General features: G+C 40.0%; 1 protein-coding gene across 3 annotated transcripts; it reads right to left on the minus strand.

Annotated features, from left to right (window-relative positions):
• Nucleotides 1-66: 66 nt before the first annotated feature.
• On the minus strand, nucleotides 67-10,305 carry LOC122869917 (protein mono-ADP-ribosyltransferase PARP14-like). Of its 3 annotated transcripts, XM_044183339.1 has the most exons (15): nucleotides 10,035-10,305; nucleotides 9,814-9,929; nucleotides 8,024-9,550; nucleotides 7,700-7,936; nucleotides 6,494-6,718; nucleotides 6,345-6,399; nucleotides 6,010-6,156; nucleotides 5,114-5,176; nucleotides 4,850-5,026; nucleotides 4,547-4,729; nucleotides 3,808-4,443; nucleotides 2,867-3,003; nucleotides 2,450-2,630; nucleotides 1,612-1,920; nucleotides 67-798 (listed from the first exon to the last, which is right to left on the minus strand). In XM_044183339.1, the coding sequence occupies exons 1-14, from the start codon at nucleotides 10,204-10,206 to the stop codon at nucleotides 1,634-1,636; spliced, it is 4,143 nt and encodes a 1,380-aa protein (XP_044039274.1). In that variant the 5' UTR covers nucleotides 10,207-10,305; the 3' UTR covers nucleotides 67-798; nucleotides 1,612-1,633. The 3 variants fall into 3 exon arrangements, 2 of the variants coding, with proteins under 2 accessions (XP_044039274.1, XP_044039273.1); XM_044183338.1 differs by having other exon boundaries at nucleotides 67-1,920; XR_006376449.1 differs by lacking the exons at nucleotides 67-798; nucleotides 1,612-1,920 and having other exon boundaries at nucleotides 2,492-2,630; nucleotides 2,867-3,023.
• Between the last annotated feature and the right edge of the window lie 3,185 nt (nucleotides 10,306-13,490).

Here is a 13,490-nt window from a genome sequence, read left to right on the forward strand (position 1 = left end):
AATTGGTTGTCTTCTTGTCATCTTTACTTCATGAGCAACAAAGTCTAAAACTTCACAGACACCATCAATGATTCAACAAATTTTATAAGATTGGTAGTAAACTCAAAATCAGACAGAAAATGAATCGTTAACTGTTTGAAAAGCCAGAAACAGTACATCTTGTAATCTAAAAAACAAAAGTGCAACAGTAAAACATCCTCATTCCTAGAGGAATTACCCTGCAGGTAGCCAAGTAGCTAAAGTTACGTTTGGGCCGAAAACCCTGACCCAGTTTTGACTTTTTTTCACTTAAACTTTAAAAACTGAAGATTTACATGTATATTTATGCTCAAATTTACAATTTTCATTTGGATTTTACTAAATCTCAAAGATGCTGTTACATACTGTATAACTATAACTTTAAGTTAACATACTTGTAAACATCACAAACAATCAAAAGCTTATTTTTTTACTTTATTCTTAAGACTAGAGGTGGAAGTAACGAATTACATTTACTCTCTTTAATGGAACAAAGTTTTTTTTTGTGTATTTTTTTTTTAATCTGCAATTTTATTTGTACTTACTTTTGATCTACAGTATTGTACTTTGTGCTACATTTCAAGTCTCATCCGTTACAGAGTAAAAACAATAGTCACAAGAAAAAGTCCGGATAAACCGTGTGAGAGAATGGAACAAAAGAAAGGAGCCAAATCAGCATCTGCAGCAGAGAAAAAGCTGCTGGTGTGTCTGGGGCTGCAGGAGGGCAGAGCCCGAGAGAGCTCCATGTCCAGAGAGGTGACACTCTGCACTCAGCTGACTCTGGAAAACATACATGTTCAGTGCCGGGGGGTGTGGGGGATGCAGTCGCGACCAGGCCTGGCTTAGCAGTTTACAACAATGCAATATTAAAAAGAACGTCATTATGGGTTAGCATAGTTAGCATAGTTAAAAAAAGGTTGCATCTACCTTAATTAATTACTGGTGCATCTACCTTAATTAATTACTGGTTTAATGCACCACCTGGCGAGCACGCTAATTGACCCATATCACATATAACACACCCACGACCTTGCCTGACCAACAGGTGCACGCAGGGTCTGGCTAACATGCTAAATGCTAAAACGCTCATGGTGGATCCTCCAACGGTGACTTTGCGTTCACTATGAAACTTCTATCATAAGTTAGGCCTTTCTGCTGTTTGTGACAATAATCCCTGATGTGACTGCAGAGACTCTTTCAGATCAAAGTTTTTGAATTTGAGGCATGCACTGGTTATATTAAGCTTTGAGAATGAACGAACAGAGAACTTGAACAACGACAGGTGAGTACAACAACAAACTCACTGACGGATGGAGAACGTCAACAACATGGCGTTGTGTGTGTGGTGTGTGTGTGCGCACAACATGTTGTGCAAAAACTGTGCAGCCCTCTTTTTGCTTTAATATGTGTGTTTGGGGCTGCAGCCGCTGTGGATTTTTTATTGTTAAAACAGCTCAGTTTATTGAATTTACTGTTGGTTTGCACATGAGGGCATCTGTGATGTGTATACATTTTTGTAGCCTAAATGTGTTCTTTGATCTAATAGGTCCATCATATAACATCTTCATCATATACAATTTTTTCTGTACATACCATGTAATACATCACTTTTCCCTCACTTGAAGGTGATGAGGTAGTCTGGGTATGCTTGGTTATCATGGAACACAACATACATGTTGGGGTTGTTTATTCTATCCACCACACTGTCGTAGCGGTCATGGGGCCGCTGGTCACTGCGTGGCGGAGGAACCTTCATGTTGTTTTGGCCCAGAGTGTAGATGCCAGTCAGGACTCGGGCCACAAACATTAACTGAGAACCATCAGCAGCTGGCTTGGAGTAGGTGGGGTTGGCTGAGTAGCTGGCGTCTACAGCAAAGTAGGTACCATGACCAAATGCAGTTGCTGAGAAAAATAGGAAATAGGGAATTAACAACAAGTCAATACCTAAACAACAGTGCCTTCCTAAATGATCAATATGATTGCTTCAGAAACTATTCATATGAGTTTTACTAACTAAAACTACTTGGTTAGGATTGAGGAAAGATAATCAGAAACCAATGTTGACCGTTGTTAGGAGACAAGGTGCAAAATGTGGTTACTGGTGTAAACAACAGACACTTTGTATTCGGCAGTTTCTAAAACCTGAAGAGATTGCTGGTCAAGAAAATGTAAACGGGTCGTTTTAAGCCTTTGAAGAAATGACCAATACTGTCAATTAAAGGGAAAGGAAAAGAGGTAAAAGGAAAACAGGTCCTTCTTTTATCTGAAATTTCCAGGAAGTGATGCTTTTTAAACAGAGGCAAAAACAGTGATTTGTTCTGAATAAATAAAATGTAAATGCAGACGTCATTGTTGCATCATTTTTGGCCAGACCCTACAATGCTGAAGCAATGATTACTTATTACTGTGAATTGGTCCAAAAGATCTTTACCATTTTGCCCAGCAAAGCGTCTGTTGAACCCAGTTTTCATGATGGAGTCACAGTTGTCCTGGGTCGTCCCATGGTACAGAAGCTTTTCACCTGCTCCACCTTCCTGTATGTTCCTATCAGTAATGTGCTTCTTCTGTACTTCATAGGCACGTCGGAGATGAACATTCTGCAAGCGCTCAATCTATCAAGAAAACAACAATAGTGAGCTGCCAAATTTGCCTTGGAAGGATGGAAACATTTTGACTCTATAATATATTTAAAGTAAAATGTGAGGGATACCCTCTCATAAAAAATTCCATTCATCTAGATGAAAGCTATTAAGCTATCATAGATCTAAACTGGGAGGTGCCAAAATTTAATTTTGTGTACTCCATGTCTAAAGACAATGAAATGTCTTTTCCAGTAAAAGCTCCCCACCTTCATTACAGTCTTGGAGACAGTTCGTTTGAAGGCCTCCTTCACTGTCCGGTACTCTGCAGAGGAAGGCTGCAGTGCAACCACTTTTAAAACTTCACCCGCAGCCATGTTGTCCCAGTACAGGGGGAGAGGGAAGTCTGAAAAAAGGACAAAATGACTGGGAAAATGTCAGATATTAAGAGTAAATGTGTTTTGTTTCCAAATTTTCCCTTGCTGTAGGCAGAGAAGCAGAATTTTATTTGGTTAAATGAGGCAAATCTATAAGGTCTTAAATACAGAGAACGGGACCTTTTTCTCTATTGTTTCATTTTGTGATTTACAGAAAATCTTTCATGGAGCAGCTTGAAGTTATTGCTTAAGTTTGGTATTTAATGGGATTGAGTGTTACAATGAAATCAAAACAAAACCCCTTACGTTCTTACTTTTAACTAGAGCCCAACCAATACATTGGCATACATCAATATCAGGTTTTGACAGATGTGCAAAGACATTGCAAAGCAGCACACTGCAGAAATAAATGTTGTACTGGCAGCATTTTCTAACTCCATATGCTGATGAAGATTAAGTGATATGATCGAAAGCTCCAGAGCAGCTGCTAAATGGATTATGTGGTGAAAGTTTTGTCGACTACAGTTTCCAAGGATGATCTTTGAATTATTATTTTTATTTTATCTTATGTAAAATAATGTGTTTTAGTAATGTTTAGTGTATAAAAATGAACTGTTTTGTTGTATTTACTGTTTCTTCTGATTATAATGTTCAAATGTAAAAAATCTTCACCACAAAATGTTTGTTTGTGTTATGATTTAATACATAACAACAATTATGTTATTTTGATTTTTATTATTTTGTTGCCTAGTATCAATATTGCTTTCGGTCTCAAACTCCAGTATCAGTCAGACTAATTTTGTAACATCACTCATCTAGAACCACCTTCTCACCTGGCAGATTTACAAGTCGTTTCAGCATCGCCGTCTGTCCAGTTACCTCTCTTGTGGCCTCCAATCTCTGTGGATCTACACTCCACAGGATGCCCAGTGCGTCCGCTATCCCTCCTGCTATATCATTATTTTCCAGGTTGTGATTGGATGTTTTGGGGAGTCTCTCCCAGTTGCCGTTCGGTCCCAGGATGCACCATGCCACACGAGTGTACAAATCCTCCTCCTCCCTGACTCTCACCTCTCTTCTGAGGGACCCATGCAGAGAGACATTAATCATCTGCCTCACCTGGTTGACCCCATCTTTTAACCCACTAACTGTTAAGCTGCCCTGGCCGGACTGGTCCTTCTGCATGTACAGACCCTCGGTCTCCACCAGCTGCTTCAGATCCTCCACGTCGTCCTGGGTGAGGCATGCCATCTCCTCCTTTTTGAAGGTTTGAGTAGAGCACTGAGCCTGATACAGATTCTTCAGTTTTGTCTTGGCATCATCAACATCCTTTCTGGAAAGACCCAGGAACAGGAAGACGGACTGTTGACTTGTGTAGCTGGTAGGGAGGATGCTATGGTCTGCGCTCAGAGTCGAAGGGGGTTGTTGTTGATATTGTTGCTGTACATGAGGCCACTGAGGCATTGACACTATAAGGTAGATCAAATGATGAATATCAGTGAAAATTCCTAATAATATAAGATAATTCTGATAAAAAAGAGCAACCACAAAAGAAGAAAATTCTGTTCTCACCTCTGTTGATTACAGCAGTGGAATACATTTGCATTGCTTCCTTTTTAAACGCCAAGAAGACATTGATCTTAAACAAGACAAGGCGGATGTTGGTGAGACAGTAGAGGGGAGTGGACGACGTGGCAGCCTTGACACCTCGGAGGATGGCACCTGCCACGACACCAGGGTCCAACCCACCAGTTCCTGCACAAATGGTTTTACTGGAAGAATTAAACTGACACTGACTTGAACTACAAAATGAACATTTAGGTGTATGTGTGTGATTTTATATTGAACATCTAAAAAGTCTTACAAAATACTTACCAGCACAGATGGCAGGAATGGCCACGGACTTGAATCCAAATGCTTCACAATGTTCAATGATGCGACACACCAGTTGTTCAATGATACCTGCATCCCTTTCTCCACACACATGTAAAATGGCTTCACAGAAGAATGATCCAGACTGGGATACAAAAACTTCTCCTCGCTTCACTTTTGCTACACAAAACACAAGAAAGACAAGATGAGTAAGAAGCTGTTATGTGTGTTTTGCTTGAACATGTCTTGCTGGTCCTTTTTTCTCACCTGCTTTTAGTTCAGCCTCCACCTCTGGTCCAGCAATGGTTAAGATGTCTTTGCACACACCATCTGTAGAATAAATATGATATTTATTGTAGAACAAGACAAGACTACGAGTCTACAGCCATGCTAACAGCTCTGTGAGGCTGTACTTAGGCACAGTGGTGCATTGAGCTAAATGCTAATGTCAGCATGCTAACATGCTCTCACTGGCAATGCTAACATGTTGATGTTGAACACGTAAAATGTTTACCATCCATGTTTTGCATGTTAGCATGCTAACATTTGCTACTAGCACTTAACACAAAGTACAGCTGAGGCTGATGGGAATGTCAGTTGTGCAAAGACACAGAAAAAATTAAGGGATCACCAACATTATAACAATTCATCCTCAGGGGAACATGAATGTGTATACCAAATTTCATGGCAATCAATATAATAGTTGTCGAAACATTTTAGAAAAAAACACTTCTGTCAACCTTATGGTGGCCCTATATGAAAAGTCAAGGGCTCAACAAAGTCATTAGTATTCATCATCTAGGAACCATGAACGCTTTTACCAAATGTTGTACCAATCCGTCGAGTAGATGTTGCGATATTTTACAGAATAAGTGAAAACTTTGACCTGCTACTAACACTAGATGAAAAGTAAAAAAGTAAGGGGACCACCAAAGTCATTAGGATTCACCCTCTGGGCACCATGAATGTCTGTATCAAATTTCATGACAATCCATCTGATAGTTGTTGAGATATTTCAGTCTGGAACAAAGTCATGAACCTACCATCCCTAGAGCCACACCGCTAACGTGGCTACAAATAATTCTGCAGTTACAACATGGTCTTCTGCTCACTAGGACATCTGGCCTTTTTAGGCATCCTCAGCTACAGCAGCTCTCACTCACCGTTCTGAAAATTTGTGAAGTCAGTCGTGTTCACCACAGCATCTGTAATCTCATTAGTGATGTCACCAAACACCAGCTGTAGTTTAATCCCTCCTCCTACTGTCATTGTGATGTCATCAAGGTCACTGGTGAGGGACCTGAAGATTGCTAATAGGAAGAACATCACAACATGTTGTATATTTGTCTCATATTTAATCTGATAATTGAGAATGCCAATGGAAATTAATTGCTAATAAATAAACACTTGAAAAAATGTATTAGTGGTGCAGACTCCTTACTGTATTTGTAATTAACAGTTACAAGTTCAAAGTAGTCTGAGCAGCTGTCTAGTTTACCTTGGCCTCCCTGGTTCATATTTAAGCTAAGGTGCCTGTGGACATCATGGTAGCACTGTAAATCAAAAAGCCAGTATTAAACACTTTCTCATCAATAAATCCTGCATGCATGCATCTTTCAAACCAGTTGTTCAAGTGTTGATAGTCACCTCCTCAGAGTTAGGATAGCCTGGTTTAATGACGATGTGGATGGTTGAGAGAGACCCAGAGGACGCAGATAATCCAAACTGGTGAATGTTCTCAGTCAGGACTTGAATGGCTTCTCTCAGCGGGTATTTTAAAACAATTCCATGTCCGATAACTGGAAAGGCCACTGAGCACAAACGCTGCTGTACACAGAGGTCTAAACACTTCTTCAGCCCATTACCAAGTGCCTACAAAACCAGAATCAGACTTTTTTCAAAAGTTTCCACCTACATTGCACATAGCTCTAAAATGTGTGAAGGAAGCTAGAGTTTTGTAGAGCTGAACTTTATTAGACAGAGTAAAATAACTCTTAAAAATGCATCTTTTACAATACACAGTTATACAAAGTTCCATGTTCAAAAGACTAGCCCATACAGTTAAATCTTGAATCAATAAGCTAGTTAGCTTGCTTGTTTACCATCTAAAGGCCTGAGTATGCCTCAAACAAAGTCCTTGTTGGATCGTTGAAACCCCCTCCCCCCATACCTTTCCAACGTTGGAAGTGGGAGGGGTGGCGTCCGACAGCTTTTGTAACTTTCCAAAACTGACAATTCATGAATCCACTTTATGCAGCATTTGGCCATGTGTGTAGAGGTGAGAAAGTAGGCAGGATTTGAACTTCTCTCTCAAGCTTCTTTTGTCATTCTTCTCACAACTACTTCAGGTACTTTTTATGCATACGAACAAGCACAGCACCATGAATGCCTTTGAGGAGAAACTTTAAATGTGGCCATGCAGAACAGCTATGATCACTTTGCCTTTAGACATGGTCGGACAACACTTCGTATAAACTACTTTGTTTCAAGCATACCACTGCCTTAAGATCACAAATGTCATAGTCATTCTTTTTGGATTCAATCACTGAGGTTTCAGTCAACCAATAAAATTTCTGTCTTAAGATTGTGCCTGAAGAAAACCGGCAGAAATTATTATATATCAAAATCCTCAAAAGTAATCATCAAGATTTGTGCATTACTGATTTTGTTTGCCATTAACATTGCATTTTCTGTCTGTGTCTAATTCCTGGCGCTTAAATGCAAAAACAATATTTCAATTGTTCTACTGTGAAGTCCACTACAATGGTGTTATGTCAGTAAGTGGACCTTGAATTTGAACTCATCCTTTGCCTACACCCATAGTGTTTGAATCCACCATGTATTTCATTTTACCTGCACACTCTGCCCTCTGACTCCATCCCATGGGAAGCACTCAATGAAGAAGAGCTTGGAGCAGCCCAGAGATGGAGGCCCATCAACCTGCAGAACATCACCAGGGGCGAGGGTACAACTGGCTGCCATCAAGTTAAACTTTGACTTGATTGCATTCCCTGCTTTATTCAACAGACATTTACCAATTTTTGTAGAATTTAGCTTCCCGTTGTGCATGGGGACCACCAACACATTCACCTGTAGAAATAATGTGAAATAATATCAGTGTGAGTGTTGCATTAATGCTGTATTAGTTTATGTAAAGTAGAACAGAAATTGTTGAACCTGCTCATCCACCAAACTGCCAAGCTTGATCTCCAGGCTTGTCTTGTTGACCACAGTGCTCCCAACAGTGCTGTGCCTTCTGGTGATGGAAGGTCTGGGTGTGATGCTGCTGGGGCTGCTAAAGCTTTGTGATTTATTTTTCACATTTGGGGAGTACAGACCTTGCTGTTCCCTGATAAGGACCTGACAGGAGCTCTCTACCAGCTCCTTGCTTTCTTTGCCCTCTGCTTGGAAGTACCGCTGAGCCCTTGGTCCATCTAGAACTAGTGTGTCTGATGCCAAACAGGCTAGAGCTGAGTTTAAGGCCTGCTGGGCCTCCTGGACCAGACAACGGGGGCCAGACACAAGTACAGAAGGATATGGGAAATGCGTGGTTTTGAAGGTCACCTTGGTCTTCTTCATCCCAATCAGTGCTAAGATTTTATCAAAACAGTCAACCAGTTCAGGATGCGGTAGGTTCATTACTTCTTGTGTCCTGACTTGGTTCATCTGGTAGTCATGCAGAACCTCTTTCAGTTTGTTCACATTTTGACTGTAGCCCACAAGTCGTACTTTGGTGACTGCTGTTCCACTGGGTCCTGGGATGAAGCTGACGTCCACTCTGCGCTCTTGACAGTTTGCCTCGTTTTTGGCTTTGATCATGATTTCTTTGACTTTGTCTAGATCTGGACGTGCAGCTGCAGCTCCCTGCAGCTTCACAGTGGCCACACTCAGGTCTCTCTGCACTGCTGCCAGAGCCTCATCCAGGGCATCAGAGGACAAACTGGACAGGACCAGGTCTGACCCCACCTCTAGGGAAACAGGATTTCTGAGGCTCTGCTGGAAGCGAGCCTGGTACTTGGAGATAGCGCCACTGGATGTTATGAAGGTCACTAAAACTGTGGGGAGATTAACTTTCTTTTCTTTTACCTTTTTGATCAGTTCATCAAGTTTTGTAGCTCCTGACTGCACCTCCTTGTTAGGGCCTTCCAAGATGATCATAGCGTTACCTCTGTGGATTTTAACATCTGGGCAATGTGCACGCATTTCTCGACTAAACTCTTCTTCTACCAGTTTAAACTGCTTCTCCACAATTGGTAATTCCTTCTGGGTTGGCAGGCTCTTTTCCAGGATTGCAATCCTCTCCTTCACAGCCTCAACTTCTCCTACAACCACAGCGTAACCGCTCTTTGTATACACTTTGATATCATCGGTCACAAAGGAGCGGTCATGCAGTAGGATTTTTACTTGTTTTGGCTCAACTACATGATAGCAGAGGTATTTCTCAGTAAGACAGATGAAGACCTGATCTACCTGTATGTTCCATTTCTCTGCAGCACTGCCAAAGGCTCCTCCAGGCCCCTTCTCAATATCTCCCCTAACAACTGCCTCCTCTTCATCAAAATTGAACTCCACTGTGCAGCCGATAGAAGAGAGTTGCTTCTGTAAGACTTTGGATGCTTTAGGGCTGTCTTTAAGGTAATACAGGAGGAAAATATCTATCCTGAAAATCTTCTCAAGGCCTTTTGTGTTTGTTTTTGTGAATATCTAAAGAAGAAAAGCAATATCAAACAAATTAATTAATTTATAGTAAATCTAATAAGAAAACTATATTTAATAATCTATAAACTCAACTTTTGTGATGTCACAACAGCCAGCACTACAATGTACACAATATTTTGATTATTGGATGTTGACTCCGCTCAGAAATTCCCCCAAAATGTTCAGGGCATGTCATTTGGCTCTGACGTTTGTGTTTACCATAATCATGAAAGCGTCAGCAAGATTTCTAAAGGGCAATATTTGCTTACCTGTGAATGACTAGGGTCAGGGTTCTGTGGCGAACTGGTTCGGCTCACGGTCAGACGTAATTCTCCACAAGGAAGGGAGATGGTGTGAAACTTCCTCTGCAAAACCCTTTCCTGGTCTGTAAAAAAACAAAGTCCAAGGTCCCAAAAATATCCTACATTTAAACTAAAACCAAAAAGTATATTCTACTTATAACTCATTTTAGCCTAATGGGATTCCTTACCTTCTTTTTCTTTGAAACTGATTTTATAGGTGTTACCTCCAGCCTTTTCAATCAGCCCACAATCACCTCCCCCAGAATCTCGTCTTTTTTGAAAGTATCTCCTGATCTTCTCCTTCTCTCTGTCTGCCAGATCTTTCGTCTCAAAGAACAACGGATGTTGGTATTCATCCATTTTACAATTCTGAACTTACAGGAAAACTTTTAAAAAGTATGGCACTTCTTAGTATGCCACCGTGCCTCTTTAGTGAGCGGTGTGCGGAAGTGCTTTTATTTACTTTCACTTTCACTTACTGCAAGCGGACACACCCAATTACAAAAAGAGTATATTTTTAACTTTAAGTGGTTAATCTTGTTGTGCAGGTACCCTGAGTTACTGTAATGTAATGATGATGATAACATTGATGATATTGTTTTTATATATCATGTTGAAATAAGGATAATCATTCCAGTGAGTATGATGACACATTTCACACATTTTGGTTTCACATGATAAAAATAAAAAACAATCCAAACAACATCACACAGGAGTTAATAATGGAAAACTAACATTCGACAGTGGGTTTATCAGAGCTTGTTTGAAGAAAACAGCTGCCTGCTGCTGCTGAAAAATGGGGTACATGAGAGCGGTGAGACTGAAGCAAAACAGTAAATGAGCCTTAAAACTAAAACAATGAGCTGAAAGAGGCTAAAAAGCTCCACAGAGTTGCAGAGATATTTCTGTGTGTTCATCACTACAAGCCACCACACTCACGTTCCATGCAGTCATTGGATTCAGTGTTACATTTCAAAAATATTTGATAAATGCAGCTTTAACTTTTCTAATCGATCCCCTCTATGTAACTTACAATTTAACTGAAGTTTAAATGTTTCTACTTGAGTAAAATGCTCTTCCTACCTCCTTATATACATTTTTGTGAAATAAGTTTCTTTCCTTTTTCTTCTTTTTAGACAGAATGCAAACCAAATAAAGAATTGAAAACTGCACAATTATTTGACAATACACTATGTTAATCTGATAATTGGTTTTCATCTTGCCTTTAAAACCTGAACAACAAGGAATATAAATTCATAGTGACAGCATCCTTGATTCAACAACTTTTGAATTGGTATAAAAGACATGCCAACAAATTCATCACACGTAATCAATCATTAACAAAAATAGGCCCACTTGATAACCCTTCAGGCACCCAAGCACCTTAAATTAAGTTTCAAAGGAAAAGGAATTCTGAAACATACTAAAAATACTGCAGATTTACTTGTACGTTAGTGATAGTTCACACATACATTCACCTGCGTCTCTATTCTCAATTCAAATTGTATTTTAATTATACAGTACAAACAAACTGTAACATATAACCATAACTGCAGACACTCCTGAAAACACAACTGTCTAAAACTCAAATTACCTTTTGCTTTTTTCTTTAAGACTTTCTGTATTTCTACACTTTTTAAACTAAATTTTTACAGCACAGATTTGTGAATCCTTGTGCCCTGCCTCTGTCTTGGACATTTTTAATAACTGATCTGACCAGGTACTTTCTGGGACTTTCTGTTTTGCTGTTGCTATGCAAGTGTTGGTATCATGTCAAACACCGTAAGGTTTCCAAAGCTCAGTGTTATACTGTTAACCTTAATGTTCCTGGAGACCCCTGGCCCTCAAAAAGCATACACCTTAAAACTTCATGACTTTTTCTGCTTTTATGAGTTTGAACTGATGTTGTTTTAGAAGACTGCTAAAGAAAATGATGCATTACTTCTGTAAAATATGGCTAAAAGAAGATGGATTTTCATCTGCTCTGTTTCTGTAATTTGTGCTGACAGTACTTTTTACACAGCACTACCTCTCCCAAATCCAAAAACAAACATACACTAAGTAGTATCACTACATAAGATAACATACATTTATTTGTCTGTGAATGACTTTTTGGCAAACAAATGAAGGATTTTTATGTATTACGTTACATGCTTACTTATAGCCTATAATATATAATAATAATCTTCTTCTTCTCTCTGCCAGTAAGCTCTTTTACTTCAAAGAACAATGGATGTGGATATTCATCCATTTTACCTCAAATTCTGAATTTGAAGGAAAGGTTTAAGTCCTAGTATGGCTGCTGTACATCATCCAGCTCCTCAGTGAAAGCTGAGCTCTCAAGTGCTTTAATTTAGTTTCAGTTTCTAGTACTGTAAGCTTATTTTTCCATTCACTTATTTACAAAGCACACACTCAAAACAAAACAGAAATAGTCCAGCTATAAATGAGGAGTTTCCCTGCTAAGTTTCATTGTACATGAATTGTGATGTAATGATGATGATTAAATTGATGATGAAGTCTTTATACTGTATATAATGGTAACCTAAGAATGATTATTCCACCAATAATGAGGATGACATTTCATTTTTTGTTTGTTTCAGGCATTTTATGTCTTTATTTGCTGGGAGATAGTAGAGAGATGACAGGAAATGAGGGGAGAGAGAAAGACGGGGAATTATATACGTCCCAAGCTGGATGGGAACGAGCACGATGCGGTTCATGGTCAGTGTCCTAACCCATAGGCCACCAGGGTGTGTGACAGCAATGGTTTCTGATAGTTCCTCATTTTCACCTGTTGTGATGTCACACCATAGAAAAATAAAAGCAAAACAAAAGAGAAAAGCACCATCACACAAGAAGTTCTGTGAAACTGACATGCTGGGACATTACCACACCAAACCGCTAGATGTCCTACTGAGACTAAAAACTCTACTGATGCACTGACAACAATAAAGCAGCAGCTTTTAGCCTGCCAAGACAAGACCATTCCAATGTTCAGTGTTGCACTACGAGTGCAGTGTTTTTTGTGTTGTTTTTGCCAGTGGTGAACAATAGGTCTTCCCTTCCACGGAAACAATACGAACTCAGTCATATCTTGTGCTTCCCACTCCCCCACCCCCTTATTTCTCTCTCTGAAAACTTAACACGGCAGCGGCGGAATGGCCGCCCACCATTGAGTCTGATTCTGCCCGAGGTTTCTGCCTCTTAAAGGAAGTTTTTTTTCTTGCCACTCTCGCCATTTGCTTGCTTATGGTGGGATTTGTTGGGTCTCTGTAAATAAGATTGTAAAGAGTACAGTCTAGACCTGCTCTATAGGAAAAGTGCAATGAGATATGAGGGCCTCCACCTGAGCGATGTAGATGGTATATATATATATACAGATATAGATGGGAGTATACAAGGGAGAGAATAAACTGGGCCGAGTTAAAGCTTAAGAGAAAGAATGAAGTGGAAACAACTGGGCTGACCACAGGGCACTTGGGGGATTCTTGGGTTAACCAAAGGGGCATCTGGACTGACCAGAGGTTTGTTTGTTTGCAATTGGGTTGACCAGATGGACACTGGGGCAAATGAAAACAGCACTTGGGGACCACTTAGGCTAAACAGAGAGCAATTGGGATGTTCCAAGAGGCACTTGGGTT

This window comes from Siniperca chuatsi, linkage group LG22 (assembly GCF_020085105.1).
Source record: "Siniperca chuatsi isolate FFG_IHB_CAS linkage group LG22, ASM2008510v1, whole genome shotgun sequence".
NCBI lineage: Eukaryota > Metazoa > Chordata > Actinopteri > Centrarchiformes > Sinipercidae > Siniperca > Siniperca chuatsi.